General features: G+C 39.1%; 3 protein-coding genes and 1 long non-coding RNA gene across 20 annotated transcripts in view; 2 read left to right on the forward strand and 2 right to left on the reverse strand.

Annotated features, from left to right (window-relative positions):
• Positions 1-3354, forward strand: part of LOC111246555 (glycogen synthase kinase-3 beta-like) — a 26289-nt gene extending 22935 nt beyond the window's left edge. For all 4 annotated transcript variants that reach the window (XM_022796351.2, XM_022796350.2, XM_022796345.2 and 1 more), the window contains one exon: positions 403-3354. In XM_022796351.2, the coding sequence (XP_022652086.1) occupies positions 403-590 (188 nt within the window). In that variant the 3' untranslated portion in view covers positions 591-3354. The remainder of the gene's footprint in view (positions 1-402) is intronic.
• LOC147756746 (uncharacterized) lies at positions 19-8603 on the reverse strand. 3 transcript variants are annotated; one of them, XR_015325033.1, is made up of 3 exons: positions 8442-8603; positions 3423-8176; positions 19-836 (listed from the first exon to the last, which is right to left on the reverse strand). It is a non-coding gene; the product is annotated as an uncharacterized LOC147756746 (long non-coding RNA). The 3 variants fall into 3 exon arrangements; XR_015325034.1 differs by having other exon boundaries at positions 3423-3564; positions 5723-8597; XR_015325032.1 differs by having other exon boundaries at positions 3423-8597.
• A 23-nt stretch (positions 8604-8626) lies between these two features.
• LOC111246553 (beta-1,4-mannosylglycolipid beta-1,3-N-acetylglucosaminyltransferase brn-like) lies at positions 8627-16519 on the forward strand. 10 transcript variants are annotated; one of them, XM_086985402.1, is made up of 9 exons: positions 8657-8896; positions 9100-9308; positions 10987-11194; positions 12225-12358; positions 12701-12769; positions 13049-13281; positions 14100-14396; positions 14947-15154; positions 15994-16519. In XM_086985402.1, exons 2-9 carry the CDS (start codon positions 9103-9105, stop codon positions 16175-16177), a joined length of 1539 nt encoding a protein of 512 aa, XP_086841528.1. In that variant the 5' UTR covers positions 8657-8896; positions 9100-9102; the 3' UTR covers positions 16178-16519. The 10 variants fall into 10 exon arrangements, with proteins under 10 accessions (XP_086841531.1, XP_086841532.1, XP_086841528.1 ...); XM_086985407.1 differs by lacking the exon at positions 8657-8896 and adding an exon at positions 9816-9902 and having other exon boundaries at positions 9170-9308; positions 10971-11194; positions 12068-12358; XM_086985408.1 differs by lacking the exon at positions 8657-8896 and adding an exon at positions 9816-9902 and having other exon boundaries at positions 9170-9308; positions 12068-12358.
• Positions 16520-16600: 81 nt separating this feature from the next.
• Positions 16601-21067, reverse strand: Unc50 (Unc50 RNA binding protein). Of its 3 annotated transcripts, none has more exons than XM_022796355.2 (6): positions 20835-21067; positions 19712-19914; positions 19336-19523; positions 18783-18924; positions 18274-18375; positions 16601-17931 (listed from the first exon to the last, which is right to left on the reverse strand). In XM_022796355.2, exons 2-6 carry the CDS (start codon positions 19911-19913, stop codon positions 17795-17797), a joined length of 771 nt encoding a protein of 256 aa, XP_022652090.1. In that variant the 5' UTR covers position 19914; positions 20835-21067; the 3' UTR covers positions 16601-17794. The 3 variants fall into 3 exon arrangements, with proteins under 3 accessions (XP_022652090.1, XP_022652089.1, XP_086841536.1); XM_022796354.2 differs by having other exon boundaries at positions 20898-21066; XM_086985410.1 differs by lacking the exon at positions 20835-21067 and adding an exon at positions 20639-20784.
• Between the last annotated feature and the right edge of the window lie 263 nt (positions 21068-21330).

A 21330-nucleotide genomic window follows, 5' to 3' on the forward strand; every position in this document is an offset into this window, starting at 1 on the left:
AAAGAAATAAATATTCGATTATTAGTTTTTGAATATTTTCTTAATCTATGTATTACTATGACACATTTATTTTACACATCACTTTATGCTGCGTGAGAATGTGATGTCTATTGCTTTTTGACACAGTGGTCCTTTTGTCTGATGTGTAGCTGTAGACTTTATGAACAGGTACTCAATAAAATCGGTAAAAAATTATATTTTATGTATGTAACGAAGTCGTGGTGCATTAAAGAATATCCATGTCTGGTTTCAGCCCTTTAGTAAATCCAGTTTCCAGTAACATCCAATTTCCGAGGTTGCTATTCAGCCTAATATCGCTGACATGTTTATATGTTAGCATGTTTGCCATAAACAGAATAGTGCAACATTCCTTATTTCGGTTGTATTAATTTCTTCTTACAGAGCTTCAAATTCAACCTCAGCTCAACTCGATTCTATTGCCAACGCACGCGGGAGCGGCAGGTAGTGCCGGGGGGTCCCCATCCGCTGATACGCCGCCAGGTCCTCAGGCGTCGTCGTCTGCTCCGCAAGCACCGGCAACAGCGGCAGCCAAGGCTCCCACACAACGGCAGGCCAGCGCCAATGATTAGGATGGTGTTGAGCTACATCTTGAGTATAAGAAGTCACTATTCGAGTAAGAATTATCGATGAATTTAAATGGTAATGCGGATGAAGCATGAACAGACTCCCCCCGGGACCCCGCTCGCACGTTGGCTCTGAGCCAAGCCACTCGCCCGCTGAAATCATCGATTTTTATCGTCGTCCGTCATCATCCCGAGGTTATCGGAGTTTGTCGATGACGGCACTGCTGCTAATGACGTGGTTGCCTGTTTTCTCTGTGTATAAAGAATAATAAACAAACAAGCAAGCAAGTAAACAATAATGAAAGAAGCAACAGCAGACGAATAGCTGATGATACAAAGAATAAATACAAAACGAATAACTGAGTAACTAATGCGACAAATACTAACTTGGAGGCCTTCAATGATATCCATATTGATATCTGGTCATCACCAGCGGAGGCTGACCGTGATTGACATGAACTGACAAGCTCATGGCGATACGGTGGTGACTTGATTAATCATAATAATGGTAATTATGGTGATGATGTAATAGCGGGGCATGGCGGCATGCGTAGTGGTTTATTTGCGATGGGACGATATTGGGATGAAAAATAGAATATGATAATGACGAAGATTCTAACGATAACGAAAAGGTGAAGATGATGCGATAATGAAAATGGTGATGATGATGATGATGCTGATGATACAATGGCGTGAATGTGTGGATGAACAAATGGACAAACACAATCGAACACGAAGACAGACTCATACACAAAGACACAACGGACATTGACCACAAAACGAGAAGCGAGAGCTCGTGTGAGTTGAGAAGTACATGGGGAAGAACGCGCGGGATGGGGGGGAGTAAATTTAAATCTTGTTGCAGCGAGGACGACCTAAATGAAGCTGAAATAGATGTACTGTGGAATAGGTTAAGTTGGTCATGTGATGAGCTGAATGAGTAAGATGAACGAAAAGGCGAAAGGACAGGAGAAATAGAAAGACTTTTCGTGTGTCGCTGGCTGGAGGAAACGAACCGGCCATCCCCGGTACTGCCGGGTTATTAATGGTAAGATTTTGTTTGCCTTGTTAATAACCGAAAAAATGAGATGGTGTGTAATACACCCATTGGTGGATGGATTATGGACGAGCGATTGTAACGACGCGAAGGAAAACGGAAGAATTGGAAAAAATTGTTCAAAAACAGACACAGAAAAGGGAGCAGAAAAATGAGATGCCTTCGACTGCGATACGGAAGTAGTAGATAGGGAAGGAATAAATGGAGTTGGCGATAGTTTGCTAGGCTGGGACAATATATGTATCAGAACGACAAAGAAAATAATAATTATTATAATCTATATTGAAGAAAGTAAACGACGAACGAAAAACGGGAAAAAATAGCCTGGTACTGCTGACCCTACAGAAAACACAGGTGTATATATATATATATATATATATATATATAATGTACGTAACGCGTACAAAAAGAACAGCGAGTAAGCAAGGGAGGGAACGTGACCGCATTGAGTTGACAAATGGAATAAGGAAGATAGAACGATACTATTATTATATTGATGTGAAAGCAACAACAGCCGAAAACAAAAAATTGTCATGTGTTAAAGCTAAGACTAAAGCGACGTCGTCGTGACGTTTGTCATGTGAAATAGAATTATATTCCTAACAATAATATTAATAATGATAGTGAACACGGATTGAACGCGCTTTGGTTAAAGTCACAAGCAATAGTAACGAGAAAGGCAACATTAATTAGCATAGATCAACAAGAAAAAAATTAAATTGATGATCATGAATTAATGAACAGCGCTAGTGTGTTTGCTAGATGTTGAGATAATAGGTGAATAGGAACTATAGAGACGGCCATCAAGAAATGTAATAAGATTAGTTTGTGTGTATATATATATATATATATATATATATATATATATATATATAGAGCAAAGGAAAAGTTAGGTCTGAAAATTTACTTGCCATTAGTAGCAAAAAAAATAAGAGTAAATAAAACACGCGTAAAACAATACATTGATTTCTGTAAAAGCAAAAAATAACCAGAAAATTAGGTATAAAGTCTTTGGTGAAACAGCCGAGCCACGAAAATGAGGGCAATATTCGAGGGCCTAAAGTTGTGTCAACTATTATTCATGTTAGCTCTTCACATATATAACAGGCCGATGGTTAGCTTCACGATTGTAAATTGAGATCGATGGAAATGAAACATAAAAACAATTATGACACGAGGCGTAATAGTAGTGGGATGTTTAAAACTTAGATAGCAACGAAAATGTATTGACCTTCATAAGCTGTTAGTAGTAAAAGGACATTATTAATTAACTCCGGGTGGGCAAAAAGTGCGAGTCTGTGAAGTTTACGATGAATAGCAGAATAGGCAGAGGAATAAGCGATATATAAAAAAAAATAGAAAAAGAACGCAAGCGAGATGAAGAGCGTAAGTTATACTTATCTAACACGTGTACATAACATAGGTCTTATAAGGCCCACCTGACCTTTCTGTAGAACCTGTCCTAGCAGCTCACACATTAGTTCCCGTAGCCAATATCTAAAGCTCTCGGTTGAAATGGGCGGAGAGGCGTAACACAGAATATAACGACAACAGTAATAACATTGGTAATAATTGAAAGAAGACGAATACCCTAGATAGTCTAGCCGGATCAAACGAGTGCAGTGCAGGTGCTGCGTTCCGATCAATCTGTAGTAGCCATTTGCAGAGGATACCGAAATGAAATAGTAACAACAATAAAAACAATTAAAATAATTGTTTTTTCCTAAATTTTACCAGCGGAATCGTGAGTGTGTATCTGTCTGTGTGTGAGAGAACTTAACGGCGATGAAGTTGACGCGTGTCGCGCAATGCACCCAAGATCGTTGTTGTTACTGTAACAATCGGTTTACAGATGATGATATCACATTTTTGTCACTGCGGCTCCATTCCGATTTACGCCGCGTCCCCCAACAGTCGCCGGACCTGCGATTGCCAAAAGATACAAAATGGTACAGCTTCAATTTCGATTCCTTTGACGAAGATAGACATGACATTAATGCTATACTAAGATATAACAGGCACAAGGATCAACACGATTTTCCGATACGGACACTTTCCTTGCTACTGATAATGTAATTAATTCGCAAAGCAACATGATCAGAACGCTCGTGCCGGCCGGCCTCACCGTATCGTGGCCTATGTCCAGCCGAATATGTCCTGTGGATACCAGCGTGTAATATATGGTAGTATAGGAAAGAAAAAATAATAGGTAAATATTATTAGATGGATGAAGATAAAAACGATTACGGTACAGCGATGAGTGAATATATTATATAATTATTGTTTAGTTTAATGACACACACAAAGACACACAGGGATACACACAATATAAATATCGTAAACGTTCACTACGTGTGTCTATGTGTGTGATGCGCGTTAAAACAAACAAGCATACAGAAATGTGTGATTGGTATGACGGGACAATAGTAGTGTGTTGTAGCAATTCTATGTAAGGGAAAACAGGACGAGGGGATTCGGAATTAGGGAGGAACTAGGCCACCACCCAAGAAAGACAGCGAAAGCGACTGGCCAGTCAACATGACGGAGATAGCCTTCACGTTCCAGCAAATAAAAATTGACGAAGATTAAGGACAAAGTGTGAAATCTAGAGGTAAATAAAATCCAATTGATGAGAATCATTTCCACTGGGGACAATAAAAGAAATGGCACGATCGTCGAAGACAAGATATTGCGGGCGAAAGCCGAAGGAAACGGAGGGATCGAGCTTGCGCGTACCTTGAACCAAGGGAGCGTTAGGATGAGCACCAGAGGGAGTGGAATACAAAGAAAAGGAGTAAAAGGAAACCAGAACGAATGTGAGTGTATGTGTGTGTGTATGTGTGTTTGTGCGTGTGAAAGAATAGAAGTTTGAAAATGTGCAAACAAACAGGGACAGAGCGAAGAACGAGCAAGGAACGTTGTGTGTGGCGCGCATGCGGAAAGGTAAAGAAAGAGAAGCACATGAAATGTAAGTGTTAGAACGTTGGTGAGAAAACGGGTAGTTGTTTGATCTGAAGATACAGAGAGAGAGCGAAAGATGGGGGTTGAAGAGTCATAGAAACTAATAGAAGGTACATTTCTATAACGATATGGCTTGTGGTTGGTATCGCAGTTGCAGCGCCAGGTTGAGCAATCGTCTTCTCAAAAATTCGGGGCGAAGAGGGACGGGCAAAACGAAAATCGGAGGAAGAGTGGCAACGGCGAGAAATTGCACGCACGCGTTTGCTGTTGTTTTGTCACTTTGTATTCGTCATTATACTGTACATGATATCAGTGGCTGTAAACAGCACAAGACCACACGTACTAGCACACAAACACATTGACAGGCACACGTGGATACAGAGCGGAAATGAAAATGGCACTGCTGCTACATTTTGCGCGGTAAAGATGACCAAGCATGATCTTATAACTATGAATAAAAATGTTAGTTTGGGTCGATAACAATAACATATGGAATTAAAAAAGCAGAGAACAGTACAGTGACACTGATGTGCGCCTTAGCGGTTACCAAGGAGCAAATCAAATTATAGCATCAACCAGGCTAGACGGATGTCAGTGCATAATTTCGAGTTTGTCGAGGTAATGCCGAAATTGCCGAGCAGCTTAGGCTGAATACTAAGTAAAATTCGAGCACAATTTAACGCTACCCGATCAAAATTAAAACAAAAAATATTTCTGTAGAGAGTTGATTACTATTATCTAACGTACTGACGAAACAAGCAACACTTACAAATTTCGTAAAGTACTATGTCAAGATTTTATTATGACTAAAAACCTGAATCGAATACCGACGGAGCAGATTGATAGGAGCAGATTCGCAGAGAAATATAAAAAAGAGCGGATCTCTATGTGCTTTTTTATCCCTGTCACAACTGAGAAACGACCAATATACCATTACAAAGATAGCGACGACGATGACGACGACGACAAGAACTGTCATAACAACAACAACAACAACAACAAACAAGAACAACTACTACTACAGCAACAATTAAAGGAACATACACGCACAACAAGGTAAAACAGCAACGATTCAACAATTTTCTTTTTCCCACTCTGACAATGGCCACTAACAACTTACAGCCGCCCACCCGTCTTATGGGTGCCCCTCTGATTCTCTGCACAATCATCTTTACGGCCCGTAGAGTTATGTTATCTCGTGTATCTCGTTGCAGGTGAATTTAACCGATGCCGCTCGTGAGTGGGGGGGGGGGGGGGACCAAAAAAGCCGAGCCAGACGATCCACCATTAATGTTAACGAAAGCACAGGACAGGAACAAGATGTTGGCGATTGATCTTCCGCATCAACTAAAGCACACATTCACAAAGACGTACTCTTGACACCGAGACGAGTGTGCAATTAGTAAGCTGTTCTTCCAGTTGAAGCCAGCGAGCAAGCTTCTTTTATGTGTTACTGGTGACCTTGAGAAGGACGGCTCACAGGAACAGGAAGCAAGCGAGCGAGTAAACCGGCGAGTCGGCTGGTTTAAATATGGGCGAAGAATAATTAACTCGGTTTATAATGATTAATAATATGAGTGTGGTGGCCTTTGAAGTGATGTGAAAAGAGACGAAGAGCATATTAAACATGTCGACATGGGATGAGACGATGTGCGTTAAATACGGGGTATGAGGTTGACATAGGGTCAAATCATTAAGTCGTAATAAAAGTGAGATTACAAAATAGTGGTACGATGTCAACAGCGACGAGAACTGGCGATAAAAACTTCATATATATATAAATGAAAGAAAGTGACAAACGTCCACAGACATACGCATACACGCCGATATTGACGCGAGGCAACAACTGCATCTAAAGTTCATAACAGAGACTTACGCGTCGGTCAGCTGTGGAAGAATCAAGAAGAGTTTAGGAAGGGCGTGAGAATATAAAATAGGGAATGAATAATAAATCAGATGAAAAAAGGAGGAACAAATAGGAAATGTCATTATTCAGTTGTATGACACTGGCTGATGGCAGAAAAGTCTGTCGACAGGATGGTGGATGACATTGTGAGACAACAAACGGCCGTGCTGACAGAAACGACAAACGACAGAGGGAGAAAAACGAAGGCCTACTGAGGTCGAAGTCAGGTGGAAACTATTACAACAATGGGTGACACTAGTAGGATTGTGCTACTGGTGATTATACCCACTTGTTTTTATTCTTTGTGAGAAAGAACGAAGAAAGAGTTAGGGGGAGAAATACGAAGATCTACGTTATGGCAGCGGTTGGTCGATGACTGACAATAAATGTTTGCAATGACGCACTGGAGAATGTCGTCGAATCCTATGTCAGTATCAAGCGGGAGGATCGGGGCGGGTTATTGGACGACAAAATACAAAAAGGAAGGTAAAGAAAAAGAACGGAGGCAGGGAAAAAGCAGACGAAACTTGCAGACTGTCCTAGAAAAGGCGCGAGAGAAAGCGCCAATATGGTATACTGATTATGATAATATTAAATAATTGCGAAGATAAAAACAAAAAGACGAAGAAGCCGGCGAAGAAGGTAAAGTCGAAAAGGTTAAAACGCGGACCTCGCAGGAGCTGCGGACTGCGAACTGAGAATTGAGAACTGAGAGATGCGGTGATGCTAGGATGATGAACTGAGATAACTGATGATGCGAGGGTGAGGTGCGAAGGTGATGAGTGACGAAGCGAACCAATCGCAGGCGACAAGAACGCCTCGAAAGCAAGGCTTATCATGATATTGTGTTTCTAAATTATATTAGAATAAATGTCTTTATTTGAGCTGATACACCAAAAAAATGAGGGTTGTCTGTTTGTCCTTGGACTAGCACATCTGAAGTAGGGTATCCTGTAGTTATATTAGCTCGCTGATTAATAATCAATTTATATCAATTAATAGATAAACATTCAGTTGGATTTGGCTTCTAATACACCTACTACATATCACATTACAAACGGATCTTTAGAAGACAGTTCAGGTAATGATATGATCGTCAGACTCTTCTTCTCGTCATGTTCATCATCAACGTAGGTAGTTATTCTCATAAGTAGCCGTGAAACAGAAAATCTCTTCAACACATGTACGCGTTTCAGCCATCCCGATAATTAGCAGCACCGTGACTACCATGGGATTATACTGATCATCGTTTTGATTCTAGTTTCGAATTTCTAACGATCACTGCGTAGACAATGATGAGCATACAAACGTGGTATCGGATCTCTTAATTGCTAAAACACGTGGCTAGCATCTGTTATTCAGATGGATTCCGCCGAAGTGACAACTTATTTTGTCACCATTTTGGTCGATCCGTGTGTCAATCATCGGATGAGATCACCGCAGTGGACAACGAATCTTAACTCGTTGCTCGACTGAAGGTCTCATGTAGTCTTTCGGTTCTTCATGGTTCGGTTCTTCAAATATCTTCATGATTTTACAGCAGTATGTATGCATTTTCCGTAGAATTGTAATGGTCGTGGCCATTTGGGTTAGCTTATCGCTGTCTCAAATAAGAAATAATCGATGTGTAGCTTTTAACCGGATATGAAGGCGCAGTTTGACACGTCCCTTTATCAATAATAGAACGAAAATACGTAGCAGATCATATTATTAGTCAATTTCGCTCTAATTAAATGTAAAGTTAACTGACAATATTAATTGAATAAATCAGAATAGGTCGACCTATCATGATAGTGCTATAACAACGGAATTGTTGTAGACAAATTGCCTTAAAAATTACTCTTTTTGTCGCTTCACCTAAAAAATACATTCATTTTTAAAGTGTTAGATGCATAGCGCCCAAGTCATTACAACATTAGCAATCGAACTCTACCTAAAATGTGTTTGGGAACAACGCCATCTTTGTATCTCTATATGGAAACGTAGCGCGGTTTTTATCTAGTAATCGTTCGCTTCCTCCATGAGACACTGCTAATTTCAAATATATTTATAGCTCTAACTGGTGTCCATTGCATAGTCCAATCGACTGTTATGCATTGACGCATATCTTGGCCAGTGATATTACGTTTTATTTCATTATTGTCGTCGTTGACGTTTCCTTCTTGCTCTTCGTTTTTCTGTCGCCACCTGAAGTCCTCTTGTCAATCCACCTTCACCCGCCAAGACCGTAAGCCATTTCACTTGTCAACTTCTGTTACTTGTAGTAAGTAGTAGTGAGGGTAATAGTGAAGATAGCACATCTATCCCGACGCTCGATAGCATAAACATTTCGTCTCGCCTTTAAGGAAGGGCGGTGTAAGACGGAAAAATCGGAACACTTAAATCGCTGTAAGTAGAGGAAATTAAAAAATTCAATAGCACTCTAGTGCAGTGTCGCATCGTATTGATTTTATGCTGGCTGGCAGGATCGGTTTGTGTTAAGCGGCATCTCGCTAGCTTTCGTTTCCCTCATCATACCAACACCTACTGTACTCAGTAGTGGCTCATAGTGACTGGTGATCGCGCGAGCTTCTATTTTCTATGCCTCTTAGCTGATGAAGCAACAAACTACGGCAGCGGCAGCTCCGGCACCGATCGGTACTAGTACTGAAGTAACGGCATTCCGGCCTTTCCTGGCAATGCGCCGACTGCAACAGCTACCAGCAGCAATAGTTAGCGCAGCTTGGCGCCGTCAGTCAGCGTACCGAATCATCCCACACGATCGTCAACGACTGCCTCGACCACTATCGCAACAACAACTGTAAGATATACTCCTTCGATCTTCTTCATTGATGCATGTACATATTACATGTGGATTGACGGTTACACACACACACACATAGTACACAATGCTTTCAGTACGGTCAGATACGGTCCAAGTGACTCAGACCGGCACTGCATAGCCTGCAGCAGGGGCGCCTAAGCGAGTATATTAGGCGGGAGAATCCCCGGAGATCACGGCGGTCGACACGACAAGATTGGACGTGTACTGTCTGTGTCTAAGCATTCTATGCTAATATATATAAGCCCAAATTGTAGCATCGAGTTATCAGCATAGTGGCGCCCTCTTCCCGCTGTATGACCGTATTTAGCAATGCGCGTGTGGGCCTTATACGGCAGAAGAAGATCGATAGTCCAGCACTTTGACTGTTTAACTTACAATAGAATACACCTAGGTGGTGGAAGTGCCAATGCAATAGATACTTCACAGTTGTACCACAATACCATTGGATATTTGTTGCTACTGCTGTACATGAGTCTTTTACAGTGAATGTTATACATCTAAGAAAATGCGCGTCGGAAGATGCGTATGACGAGAAAAAATGTCGCTAGAATAATTCGTACATAAGCTGAGGTAAGTGCAACGAGAGGCCGTATTTATTTTGTTAGATTACATCTAACGTTATCGATTTTAAATTTCTTCCCTTTTGCACACCTGCGCTAATTAGTTATGTTGGTTAGATCATCAGTTCGTATGTAATATTACTTTAGGTGTGTACATCATCCATATTATGATATAACGTTATATCGTTTATTTTGCTGCTACGGAATTCCATACAAACGGTGTTGTTCCATTTCTACCATCAACTACGGTATATATATATATATATATATATATATATATATATATATAGGTGGTAGAAAGTTTCAGAAAGTTGTTGTTGCTATTATGCCCGTAACAGAAACGAAAGTACAGTGGCAAAAAACTGTTTCCCCCAACATATTGTTTTTAAGCTATAGCTCTAAATTTATGCAAAGTTAAAGCACAACGCAGTGATGTAACTAAAACTGAATGAGTTGACTTCTTCGGTTATTTCGGGAGCGGGTATAGCAAAACATTAGTTATGCATGTCTGGTCAGCACCAATGGTAGTGCAGGTGTAACATAGAAAGCAAAATGCATTTATAAATGTCGAACTAGCTATATCTTGAAAGAAAACCGGGTTACCACGTTTCAAACAATCGTTAAAATCAAAATTCTGCACGACTCTCGTGTCAAATCCGAACTTTCGCGTAAAGTTCGGATTTGCCCTAATGTGATTATTAAACCTTAAAGGAACGACTTAGCCATGGAAGAACATACCATTTACTGATTACTTGAACGTGCAATACAGCCCCATCAAAGTAATCGTTCTTATATGATAATCATCGTTAGAAATTCTGTTTAGCTTTCGTCTTATGCGCACTACATATGTGTTCTTTTCCTATGGAGAGCAGACCTTTAGATTTTATTGGTTAGGCAGTTTTATATCAATTTGTTAGCAGAGTTTGCTTATAAGCATCGCAGATCGAAAACTATTCACCTCAACTGGTAACTTTGACATTAGATTTTAAGTGTCTTAGGCCACGCATAGAATACTGCATCATACGATATTGACATGATGAAATCAGAGACTAAAGACAGCTTATTATCAATTCTCCAGTTTTTTTTTGTGATAGGTCTGGAATTAAACAAGGTCCACTCATCGAAGTCATCCCACTTGAGGTTGTCGGGAACAAATCAGCACGATGCGACGGTTGCCGACCCTTTGGATTAGCGACGGTGTTTTACATCAAAGCAACTAAATACGTGAATCTATGTGCAGCTATACGGAAAGGACATGGCAGTGCTGGGGCTCGTGCAATAACAGTTTCCTGCATGCAAACGGTACTGGCCATATTTCCAGACTTCTTTGGAAACGCATTTGCAACACGATTAGAGTATAAATGCGCGTATTTAGTGCGTATTTATTAAAATATTCCAGGATTCAATGTTTAGTTTAGTCAGGAGATTAAGACTAAGTACTGAATGAAGGCTATTTTTTGTGACCTAATTAGGGAAAATATAGGTTCCTTTTATACTTAACATGATGTAATGGTAGATGGTTAAAGGATTGGTTCGTTATTTGTTATTAATGTGTGTCCTTTTAAAATGGACCGAAAAAATGGCAAGTATCCTAGTGAAGGGTAGACCAGAAGCTCCTTTTTTTTTAACTTAAAGGAGGTGTCCATTGTCCAGCAATGGCGTCAATTAACATGTAGATGTTATGATTATCATCCTTGTAATCAATGGTGCATACTGCTGCTCCAAACATGTTCACCAAATGTATATAATCAACTGTGTATAATCACAAAAGTTTTCAAATCAAATAAGACTGATAAGTCTTCTTGAAATCACAGAAAACATCTTTACGTGGCGTCCTAGTATTGTAAAGCAGTACCCTTCCCAGGACGCTATAATGTATTGGTTGTTCGTATGCAAGTATCAATTTTATTTTAAAGTTCCATGTTATGAAAAATCCTTTGCTAAAATCTACATTTGGATAGTATCTTGATGAATGTTCGGTCTGTAGTTTGTCCTTGTCTCTGCAAACTGAACCATATATTTATTTAATTGCTGTAATCATAAAATGGTAAATGATTATAATAGTCTAGCTAAATATCCATAGAAAAGCTCGGCATGTTTCTGCGGATTGTTTTTGATGTCCTGCGCAGGCTGAAACGTATGACTATTGCTAGCTTACTTTTGCTGTATCTTCAGACCCCCATGAAAAGCGCAGACGAAGATGATATCCTTTGTACGAATTGAGAACTGTCCCAGTCTGACGTTCAACCTAATTCTCTTCTTCTGGTGGATCGGATTATGCATTCTCTACTTTCGTCAACCTCCCGTGCCAATGCCTGTTAAAATACAACAGTATCGTATAGAGAACTATTCAGACAAGGAAAGACGTCTACTTCAGCAACAGAACTGCGTTCGTAATGCTAGGCCCTGCCCCCGGCTTCAATTCAATCGTACTGATGATCATCTCGTGGACTTCCCTAAGTTCTGGTACTGATTTTGCTCCAACGAGTCCATTACCATATATTATACTGAGCGGTATGAGATTGGCGACAATGTGTTTCTATCGTTATAATAATCAATTAGTTTTTAAGGTCCAAGCACCTCGAAGCCAACACTCTCGTGCTCGACGGTGGGCAATGCAATGGGAGTAAATTTGATTTACAGGTGTGTATGAGGACCAGTAACCTTTTAAATCTAGCTGTAAGTAATAGTTGAAGCATACGGGATGATTAGTAAACCGACGATACAATTAGTTTTTGACAAGGTAGCGAAAAGTCTGAATGTTGCTTATAGCCTTGTGTATTTTTCTGGGACTTATTGGCGCACGAGGTCCTACGAAGCTAATCGGCAGCAGTCGCAAAAAACTACGAAGCATCCTCACAGTATCTTCACTCGCTTGTATGTATGGAAGCTTATGGGAAAGGGATTAAAATTAATGAAGAAAAAACTGAACTTAAACTTATTATTGATTATCCACATTTATTTTTCTATAAATACCCTATATTAATTATCCACATTTATTTTTCTATAAATACCCTATATTAATTATCCACATTTATTTTTCTATAAATACCCTATATTGATTATCCACATTTATTTTTCTATAAGTACCCTATTTATTACTTCACGGAGCTACTTGGACCTGTGCGATGTACTTTGGTTACACTTTTGCTTCAGGTACGTACTAAATACGACACCTTGTAGTGGAAAGGAATCTTTGGTGGTTTTAGTGCATTCGGCGCCTAATCACTATGCACAACGCGATTCAATTCGCTCGACGTGGGGCCAAGGATCTCAACGCCTCAAGAAGTTTTGGATCAAACTTGTTTTCCTGCTTGCCGCTGTCGAGGACGAAGCTCAAAATTGGAAAATCCAACTAGAACACCTTCGATATCGGGATATTGTTCAAGGTTAGCCGATTATTGCAATTATGCTTCCTTTTGGCCCGTAACCTGCTAGATCGGTCTCTCAAAGAAGACCACGTCTGAAAAGGATCTGTTATATAGCTTTTTGCTATTCTCAGTAGATTCTATGTTGGGTTATAAACATATATTTATGTCGGTTCTCTTCGATCACAGATTACGTTAAGGTACATTGCTATCTTCTCATTCAATTTCGTTTAGCTAATTTTGAGAATGCAAATATCTACGGTATCTATAGTAAATAAATGAAAGTTGCATGTTTGAGTATGTCGTTAGGCGGTCCTTCAGATGGCTGACTCTTAATAGCAATAAGGAAGGACCAAAACCTAATGACTACCGGAAAATCTTTTAGTTTGCAACGTCCTTGACTCTTAGAGAAAATAAGTCGAGATCAATAGAAGCGATTCCTTGATATATACTCACTCTTGCAGTTCTAATCATATTCATACCACAGATAGGGAAAAACTTTCTAGTAACTGTAATAAAATTCAATGCGCATCTGAATACATTGAATGTGCAGCAGAACAGTCTCGTTGGAAGCAAACTAATTTTCCTTCTGTAAGCTACAAAAAATCAACACTCATATTAGCACGAAAAATTCAGCACGGTACCGGTGCATAGAGCAAAGGCTGTGGGTAACTCTGCCGTATACTAGTCTCTAACTACTGTTCAACACATGGTGGATAGCTACAGCTAATAATATATTAAATTTGAGCGAAGCAAGGCCAGCTACAACTAATTCAGTCGCTCCCTGTGCCGTGTTTCCTTAATTTTATACAAGTTTTCTATCAAAGTGTTTATGATAGTGGTAATTTCAAATGACTTAGGCAATTTTATCGACGCATATCGAAATCTTACGTACAAACATGTAATGGGCTTAAAATGGGCTTGGGAGAACTGCCCTCGAGCTCCTTGGCTTCTAAAGATGGACGACGACATTTTCGTGCATCTATTCAACCTCTACAAAATGGTCAAGGAAGACAACCGCGAGAAGCTTATATGCTACGTGCAAAAACAGATGCCGGTCACCCGGGACGAGGGCAGCAAATGGAGGGTTACAATACCCGAGTATCCGTTGATGTTCTACGAGGATTATTGCTCTGGTGGGTACGCATCTCTTGGGCCCGAAGGGTGTACAGAAAATAGACATATTTCATACTCTCACCGAACATCTTTATATAGATGCCAGTTGTTTCATCGATGAGTTAATTATTTACTAAAAGCTGCTGCAAATTCAGCACATTTAAATTGAAACTTCTCCTAAGGTTGGTTGTGGCATCATGATTTTACCACTACATTGAGAGAGTGGTTCTCATGGCACTAGCGAAATGGCAACATGCTACAGAAAAAGTACAATAATAGTTGAATCACTCTGTTAAAATTATAGCGCTAGTTAGGGTGTATCAAAACGTATACGTATGTCACGACACTAACCTTGAAATCCATTGCGGATGTCTGTTGAAATTTGTGTATGGTACATAATTAACTTTTTTGCTTTAAATAGAAGCTACAACCTATTTTCGAATCTGAGTTTCTTCAAATATTTAAGCACAATATTAGTCTACTCATGTATTACAAATACACAATAGTATACTAACAACTGAGAATGCACGCGCCAAACTATGAATTATCAAGGTATTTATCGTTTTTCAGGCTGGGCATATTTAATGACTCCTAATATTGCCCGGCGTCTCTACGTCGAATCGCGTTACCGGCCCTATTTCTGGGTGGATGATGTACATGTCACAGGAACTCTGGCTAAGATGGCGGGCGTACCCCGGGTAGCTATCAATTCGAAATTTACCACGGTAGCCGAATCCGCTATAATGTGGAGCAACGACGATGGAAATAAAGAGTGGAAGTAAGGGCTACAATTAAAAATACTATATTGAGTGACATACTATAAGGTTCGTCTTGAGAATCACACTACACGTTGTGAGTTAGGTTGGGTCGAAAGTTTGTGTATTGTTTGAATCTGCTGTTTCTCATTATTCATTTGTTACTAATTAAGGGTTAAATTAGAAAAAAAGGAAATCGTTTGTTTTAAAATGTTGTTATAATCGTTTGGTATAAATTACAGGATTCTACTTTGACTTTTTTCCAGGGTATTTTGGGCAAAAATTTTTTAGCACCAACTCTTTGGCAAATTCGATCCAATCTACCAAAGTTATTTTAATACAGTGAGGACTCCCAACTAAGCAATATGGGCTCATTTAATAATTATCTCCAGAAATGGCTTGATAATCGTCTAACACGAAAAGTAGCGTTTCAACTCCGCCATAACCAGCTTATGAAGCGTAGCTAATGCGATATCGTTTTACGTGAATTACCCGTTATTTAGTCTAAAGGTGAAATACTGATAAAGTTTTGTGAACAAATTAAACCGTTATAACAGACTTATAGAACAATAAAGAAAACATTCCAACAATACAAGTATATCGCTATGTGCAATCAACGAATTGAGAAAGACAACTGAGAACCACAAACCCGAAAATATATTCTCTTCCTTGTAAGCATGAAAAGAAAAAAAGCGAAGTTTTTTTTTGACTAGGAGAGCCGGTTTTTTTTCCAAAAATCGGCAAATTATGCAGTTGTCTGTTAACCATTTTTTGAACATATACATGTGATTTTGCCTTGTTAGAGAATTTATATTACTGCCAAAATGCAACTTATTAAAGCATCGTAATTTTTTCACTTCAGGTACATATTCGGTCCAACATGGGGTGATCCTGATCTGGCGGCTAAAGCCCACAGCAAGGCAGTGGATTGCCAAAGAAGACAATGTCGCTGTTGTTTCGATATTTTCACAATCCACGTAGAAGAGACTCGTGAAACACTGAATTCGCCAAGGAAAGGTCGTGCTCAAGTCGTTACTGTAAATTGACGACATCTGCTAACGGAATGACTATAAGAGTCTTCTTTATTCACAGAAATGATATGTGAATTATTGAATAAATCTGAAGCGGCGTTTTCCCGACGGGATAATTAGTCAAGGCAGCGATCTATCCCCAAGAAAACATTACCCCATACGAGTCGAACACTTCTGAGTTTTGCGCCTGTTATTATTTTAAAAAAAACTATCATCGGTTCAGGCAATCCAATTATGAGAGAAAATATATACAGCAACCCACTCGTTTGTTTCGATCCTATGCAGACTGTAAGCTTGTAAATATGTAAACTAAAAAATGTGCAAATAATATGAAACCGTCAATAATTGTAAAGCAAAGAGAGTGTTCATTTGTATATTATAAGGCTCTATACTCCGCAGTAGAGGTTGTCGTTGGCCAGAATCAGAGCGAAAAAATGATTGATAACTAACCAAAATCCTTAACCGATATTTATTTTTATGGTCGAGCTTTTAGCATAGCATAACCGCAATTTTCTCATTTGGCAGTATTTTCAATATGGTCTACACATGAAACTATATTGTAAACATAAAGTTGTTTCTTATGCGTTTCGGTAGAAATTCTTTTCTACATATCGTTTTTGTTCATCTAGACCGTATCTAATTGGTATGCACTGGCTTAACATAATAAATCTTAGAAAAAAGTATGTTAAAGCGTTATGAGTAAAGTTATGAGGAGCGAGCAGGTTTTCATGGCTGCGTGAAACTATCATGTCACGGCGACCATTACATATGCCTTTAGTAAAGAAAGAATTCGCGCTATTCCTACTGTGCTTCGCAGATGATCCAAGGTCTGCGCCAGTGTTGTTGAACTAAACAATTTCAGCTTCCGCGCAGCGTAAGTATTGTTTTATTTTTCTTAGAAAATAGTATGTAGTTTGAGACAGATTTTTTTATATTCTATAAAGATCATTTCTTCAGATCAACATTGGCGAAAAAATAGCGCGAGCTCCCGTTTGCTAATGTACAACATTCTACCCCTTGAAAGGTGGTCTGTTACTCACATGTGTTTTGCACCCTTTTAGAAACACATACGTCGTAGAAGGCAACAACCTCTACAATGGGTCTGTATTACAATGCTTTCTTGTAGAATTCTACATTTTGACGATTATACCTCACAAGGTCGTACCATATACATATCACCATACATTAGTTAGGCAACAACCGACATATTAAACATCTGTAACAACCTTTGTCGACCTCGTTTGTTAGATGAAAGAGCGACATATCAAACAGACATATTTAATATATAATTTATTTACATCACCTGAATCAAGTTTCAAGTTCGTTAATTTTCTTGTATCAAATGTCTCAGGCAGCCCTATCGACACTTATCAATGCACTGAGACTTCCTGGAGGTAAGTTATTGCAAAAGCCTTCACAAAAGTTTCCTTTGAATGATCATTTTTCAAGCTATATTTTTGGCCTGGGGAAATTTGAATAGCGTTGCAAAAACTTTACGAACAAAGATTGAAGTGGGCTTTTCTATCAAGGCTGGACGCTTAATCATCAATAGATTGCATTAAAAAGCAATCAATCCAGACCCCGCTCTCAAAATAATACTTCACATATTGGCCTTCACTGTCATTTACATATTTACATAACGCGATAGTGATAAAAATCAACGAGCACCCTGCATAAGTTGAATCCTGCAGCCAACGACATAAGATAGAAGAGCGACAAGGGTGCCATCGGATACAGAAATACCTTTGTACTCTTCAGGATCGGAAGAGCTGAAAGAAATAAATAAGAAATAATGAACAAGCGTAAATTAGCTGCACTAGGTACGTAACTTTACAACAGTAAGTGCCAACTGAGTAGGCGTATCCTTAAGCAAATAAATGACAAGCTAGTGAAATATCTAGTTTATTAGAACGCTGAACGCCAAAACGAAACTCGTAGGTTTTGAACAGTGTCGATGCTCGTAACAGTGTTCACAGTTATTCGGAACGTAATTCGGTTAAGAATTGTCCACTAACAAATCTAAATTATAAAATAAACTTAAAAAATATATTTAGAACGGGTAACAAGGTTAAAGATCAACTGACGATCTTTGAAGAGCTTTAGACACTCACCACTATACCCAAGGAACGTAATGTAACAGTAATAGGCGCACGCAATAAGGAACAATGTATCCCCGAATAATCGTCCGACGAACCAGTCATATCGGATCAATACTGGTATCACAGCAATCACAATGAACGCAGGGCAAAGTAAAAGACTCTTCTTAGTACGGCTCCTTCGAATTAAACAACTCTTATAGGCATCATATTAGGTGCATACTCAGACATAATTATGTATCTGTTATACATATTGAAACGTCTAGGGTCCATTTCGATTATAGACCTATGTACAAATTCCTAGCAAACAATGTTCCGAGAAACTGGGAATAGACAACATATAGTGTTTGTAAGATGGTACAACAGTAACCTGTTTGCTTGTTAAATTTAAGAACATATGTAGCGCTTCAGATTTGAAACCAGACCTAATCACACTCCATTTCTCTCTAGAGTGGGCTAGCCGTCTGAAGAAATCTTTATATAAAACAGTACCGGGTCTGAACATTTATTTTATAAGTCCTTACTGTGGTAGAAGAAAAGCTGAAATAGATGGAGGATGATGAGGGCTGGAAAAAACGCGTTGAGGTGAACATCGAAGCAATAGCCCCACTCGACATCTTCAGTAAAACAGCACGATGGCTTGATCAAGTATTTATTGCACACCATCTACAACAGCGAAAAGATCACAAACATAGACAACTGACAATCACTAACTTAAATAGAATAGACACATTTATTTTTCCTGTATCATTATGTCACTCCGTTTTCGATTAGGTTGGGATATCTTTTATGTATGATATAAGGCTGGTATAGGGCTAGCAAGTAGGTTAGTTCTGTCATTTTTGTAAACGGAAGTGTGAAAACGAAACTAAAGTATATAGTTAATAGCATCACTCTATTATTATGGGACGCACAGAAAAAAATAATTTGGACGTTTATCCAAATTAAAGTGAAAAAATTTGATTGACTGACTATTTGCAGAGCCTACGAGATATGCCATAACACCTACGTTTAGAACGTAACGTGTAAAAAAAATTTAAGCGGCTAGAATATTTGCAATAACTAAACTATTCTTACCCAAACAACGGTAGCCACAATAATGCCGACTCCGACGCAGTCGATGAAAATCGTCCACAAAAGGAACTTGAAAAATCCCCAAAAGTGGATGTGGAGCATAACGACAAACGCCATACATGAAATAATCATCCACACAAGAAGAAGAACGAGGAATGCCGGATCGTCCCGAGCAAATTGGTCTTTCGTTTCTAAGAACAAGCAAAAATAGTTCAAGTCATTATTCGACACCATAGAAAATTAGCACCGGAAAGAACGTCTAGTATAAGTAAATACCTGTATCGTCAAAAGAAGCAGAGGCTTTTAACGTATTATTTTTGTTATTATTTATTGCGCCTATGCTAATTTCTTTGCTCTCTCCGCTGCGACTGTTACTTACGCTTTCTATATTGAAAGTTTCGATAAACTTTCTGCGGTGAGTAAAAAAGGTAAGCCATTTGCCAGATAGCGAACTGGAAATCCATTTGTTTAAAGTGCAGAAGCCTACGTAAGTAGCGAGCTCCTTTATCACGGGCGCTGCGTCTTTCGCCGCTCGGAACCGGCTTAGGCAGTCCGGTCAACAGGCCACGCCTGTCCTGCATCCTGTATAAATAATATTAATAATAATGGCACGAACAGAAAAAGAGTTACATAATGAATTTGAAAACAGCTTTCAAGACTCAAAATATGAATAAACTTTATTTGAACTTACAAGGCCAAAAGCCGCATCGATTTGAAGACATTCGTGCCTAGGCGGCATTTTATGAGAATGAAATGTTTATATCTGGATCTATGATCTTGACGCCTTATTTTATATTTCGTTGCTTTTACGACATCTAAACGTGAAATTATTAATGTTTCTATAACGAAATGTTTGCTAATGCTTATCATAAATAGCAACGCAAAAATACCTCCTCGCCTTATATTTTTACTTCATTTTAAATTCCCATGATGCACAATATTTGTATACTGCAGAGAAATGGTTCTACATCATACACAATAGTAATATCATATCGCTGGGTGAATAATCATATGACCCGAACCTGTTTGCACTGAGACTGTTTGTCCTTCGCTTACACAAAAGAATAAACCATATTTAATGATTTTATCGACACTAACATGGACACGGGTCACTTGTTTAATTTAGTGCAGTCTTCATATTGAAATACGTTCGCACGGTATTGCGTTCATTATTGTGTCGTTAGTCTTACCACGAATCCAAAGTGAAATCTGTCAATGTGTCAATGCAAGAGTGCATTCGATTCTACAATAACAGTATGCAGTATTCTAGCTATCTTTGTCAAGTTTGTCAGCATAAATTTAAAACCTTTCTTTAAGTTGATCTCCTCATTGAAAACATCTTCGAATTGCTGCTTCTAAATCTGTACAGATACCCTCTCAATGTTTCACTTTTGCATGAACATTACATTAGTACTGTTATCATTCCGTTCCAATGGGCCGAACAAGCGGTGGGCATAGCGAATAAATAAATCGTCTATTACATCCATACGTCGTTCTATTACCTTAGTAACACACGCAAACAGTCGCTCGCTTAAAATGGGTGCCTTTTATATGCTCTTCTTTACCTATTAAGCTGTTAGGGCTGCACTTATGGGTGGCTGGTGACTGCACCCAAAAACAGTATCCGTCTCGTCAATGACACGAGGTTAAATTGGAGCTTTATTGAAAAAGTTTTTCTGAAAGCGTAAGTTTTTTATTTGCTCTGTGTTCGATTTCCGAATGACGTTGTCCCATGTAAATACTAGCGCGCTCAGCGCAACCCTCCCTCAAGAAGCTCCAATACCCGGAAGTGTACTGAGTGCTTCTAGTACTGTCGTTCCTTATGAACAATCTAAACTAGAAGAAGCTGTTCGCTTTTATCACTGTTCTCATCCAATTATTTCTCAAATACATTTAAGTTAAAAAAAGCATTTCGTCTATATAACAAAGCTTTCTTTATCTACTCATTTGCGTGCCACTCCCGGATGCAACGGGGTACGAGGATCTGTAGTTCGACGA

Source organism: Varroa destructor, unplaced genomic scaffold (assembly GCF_002443255.2).
Source record: "Varroa destructor unplaced genomic scaffold, Vdes_3.0 BEIS01000003.1, whole genome shotgun sequence".
Classification (NCBI taxonomy): domain Eukaryota; kingdom Metazoa; phylum Arthropoda; class Arachnida; order Mesostigmata; family Varroidae; genus Varroa; species Varroa destructor.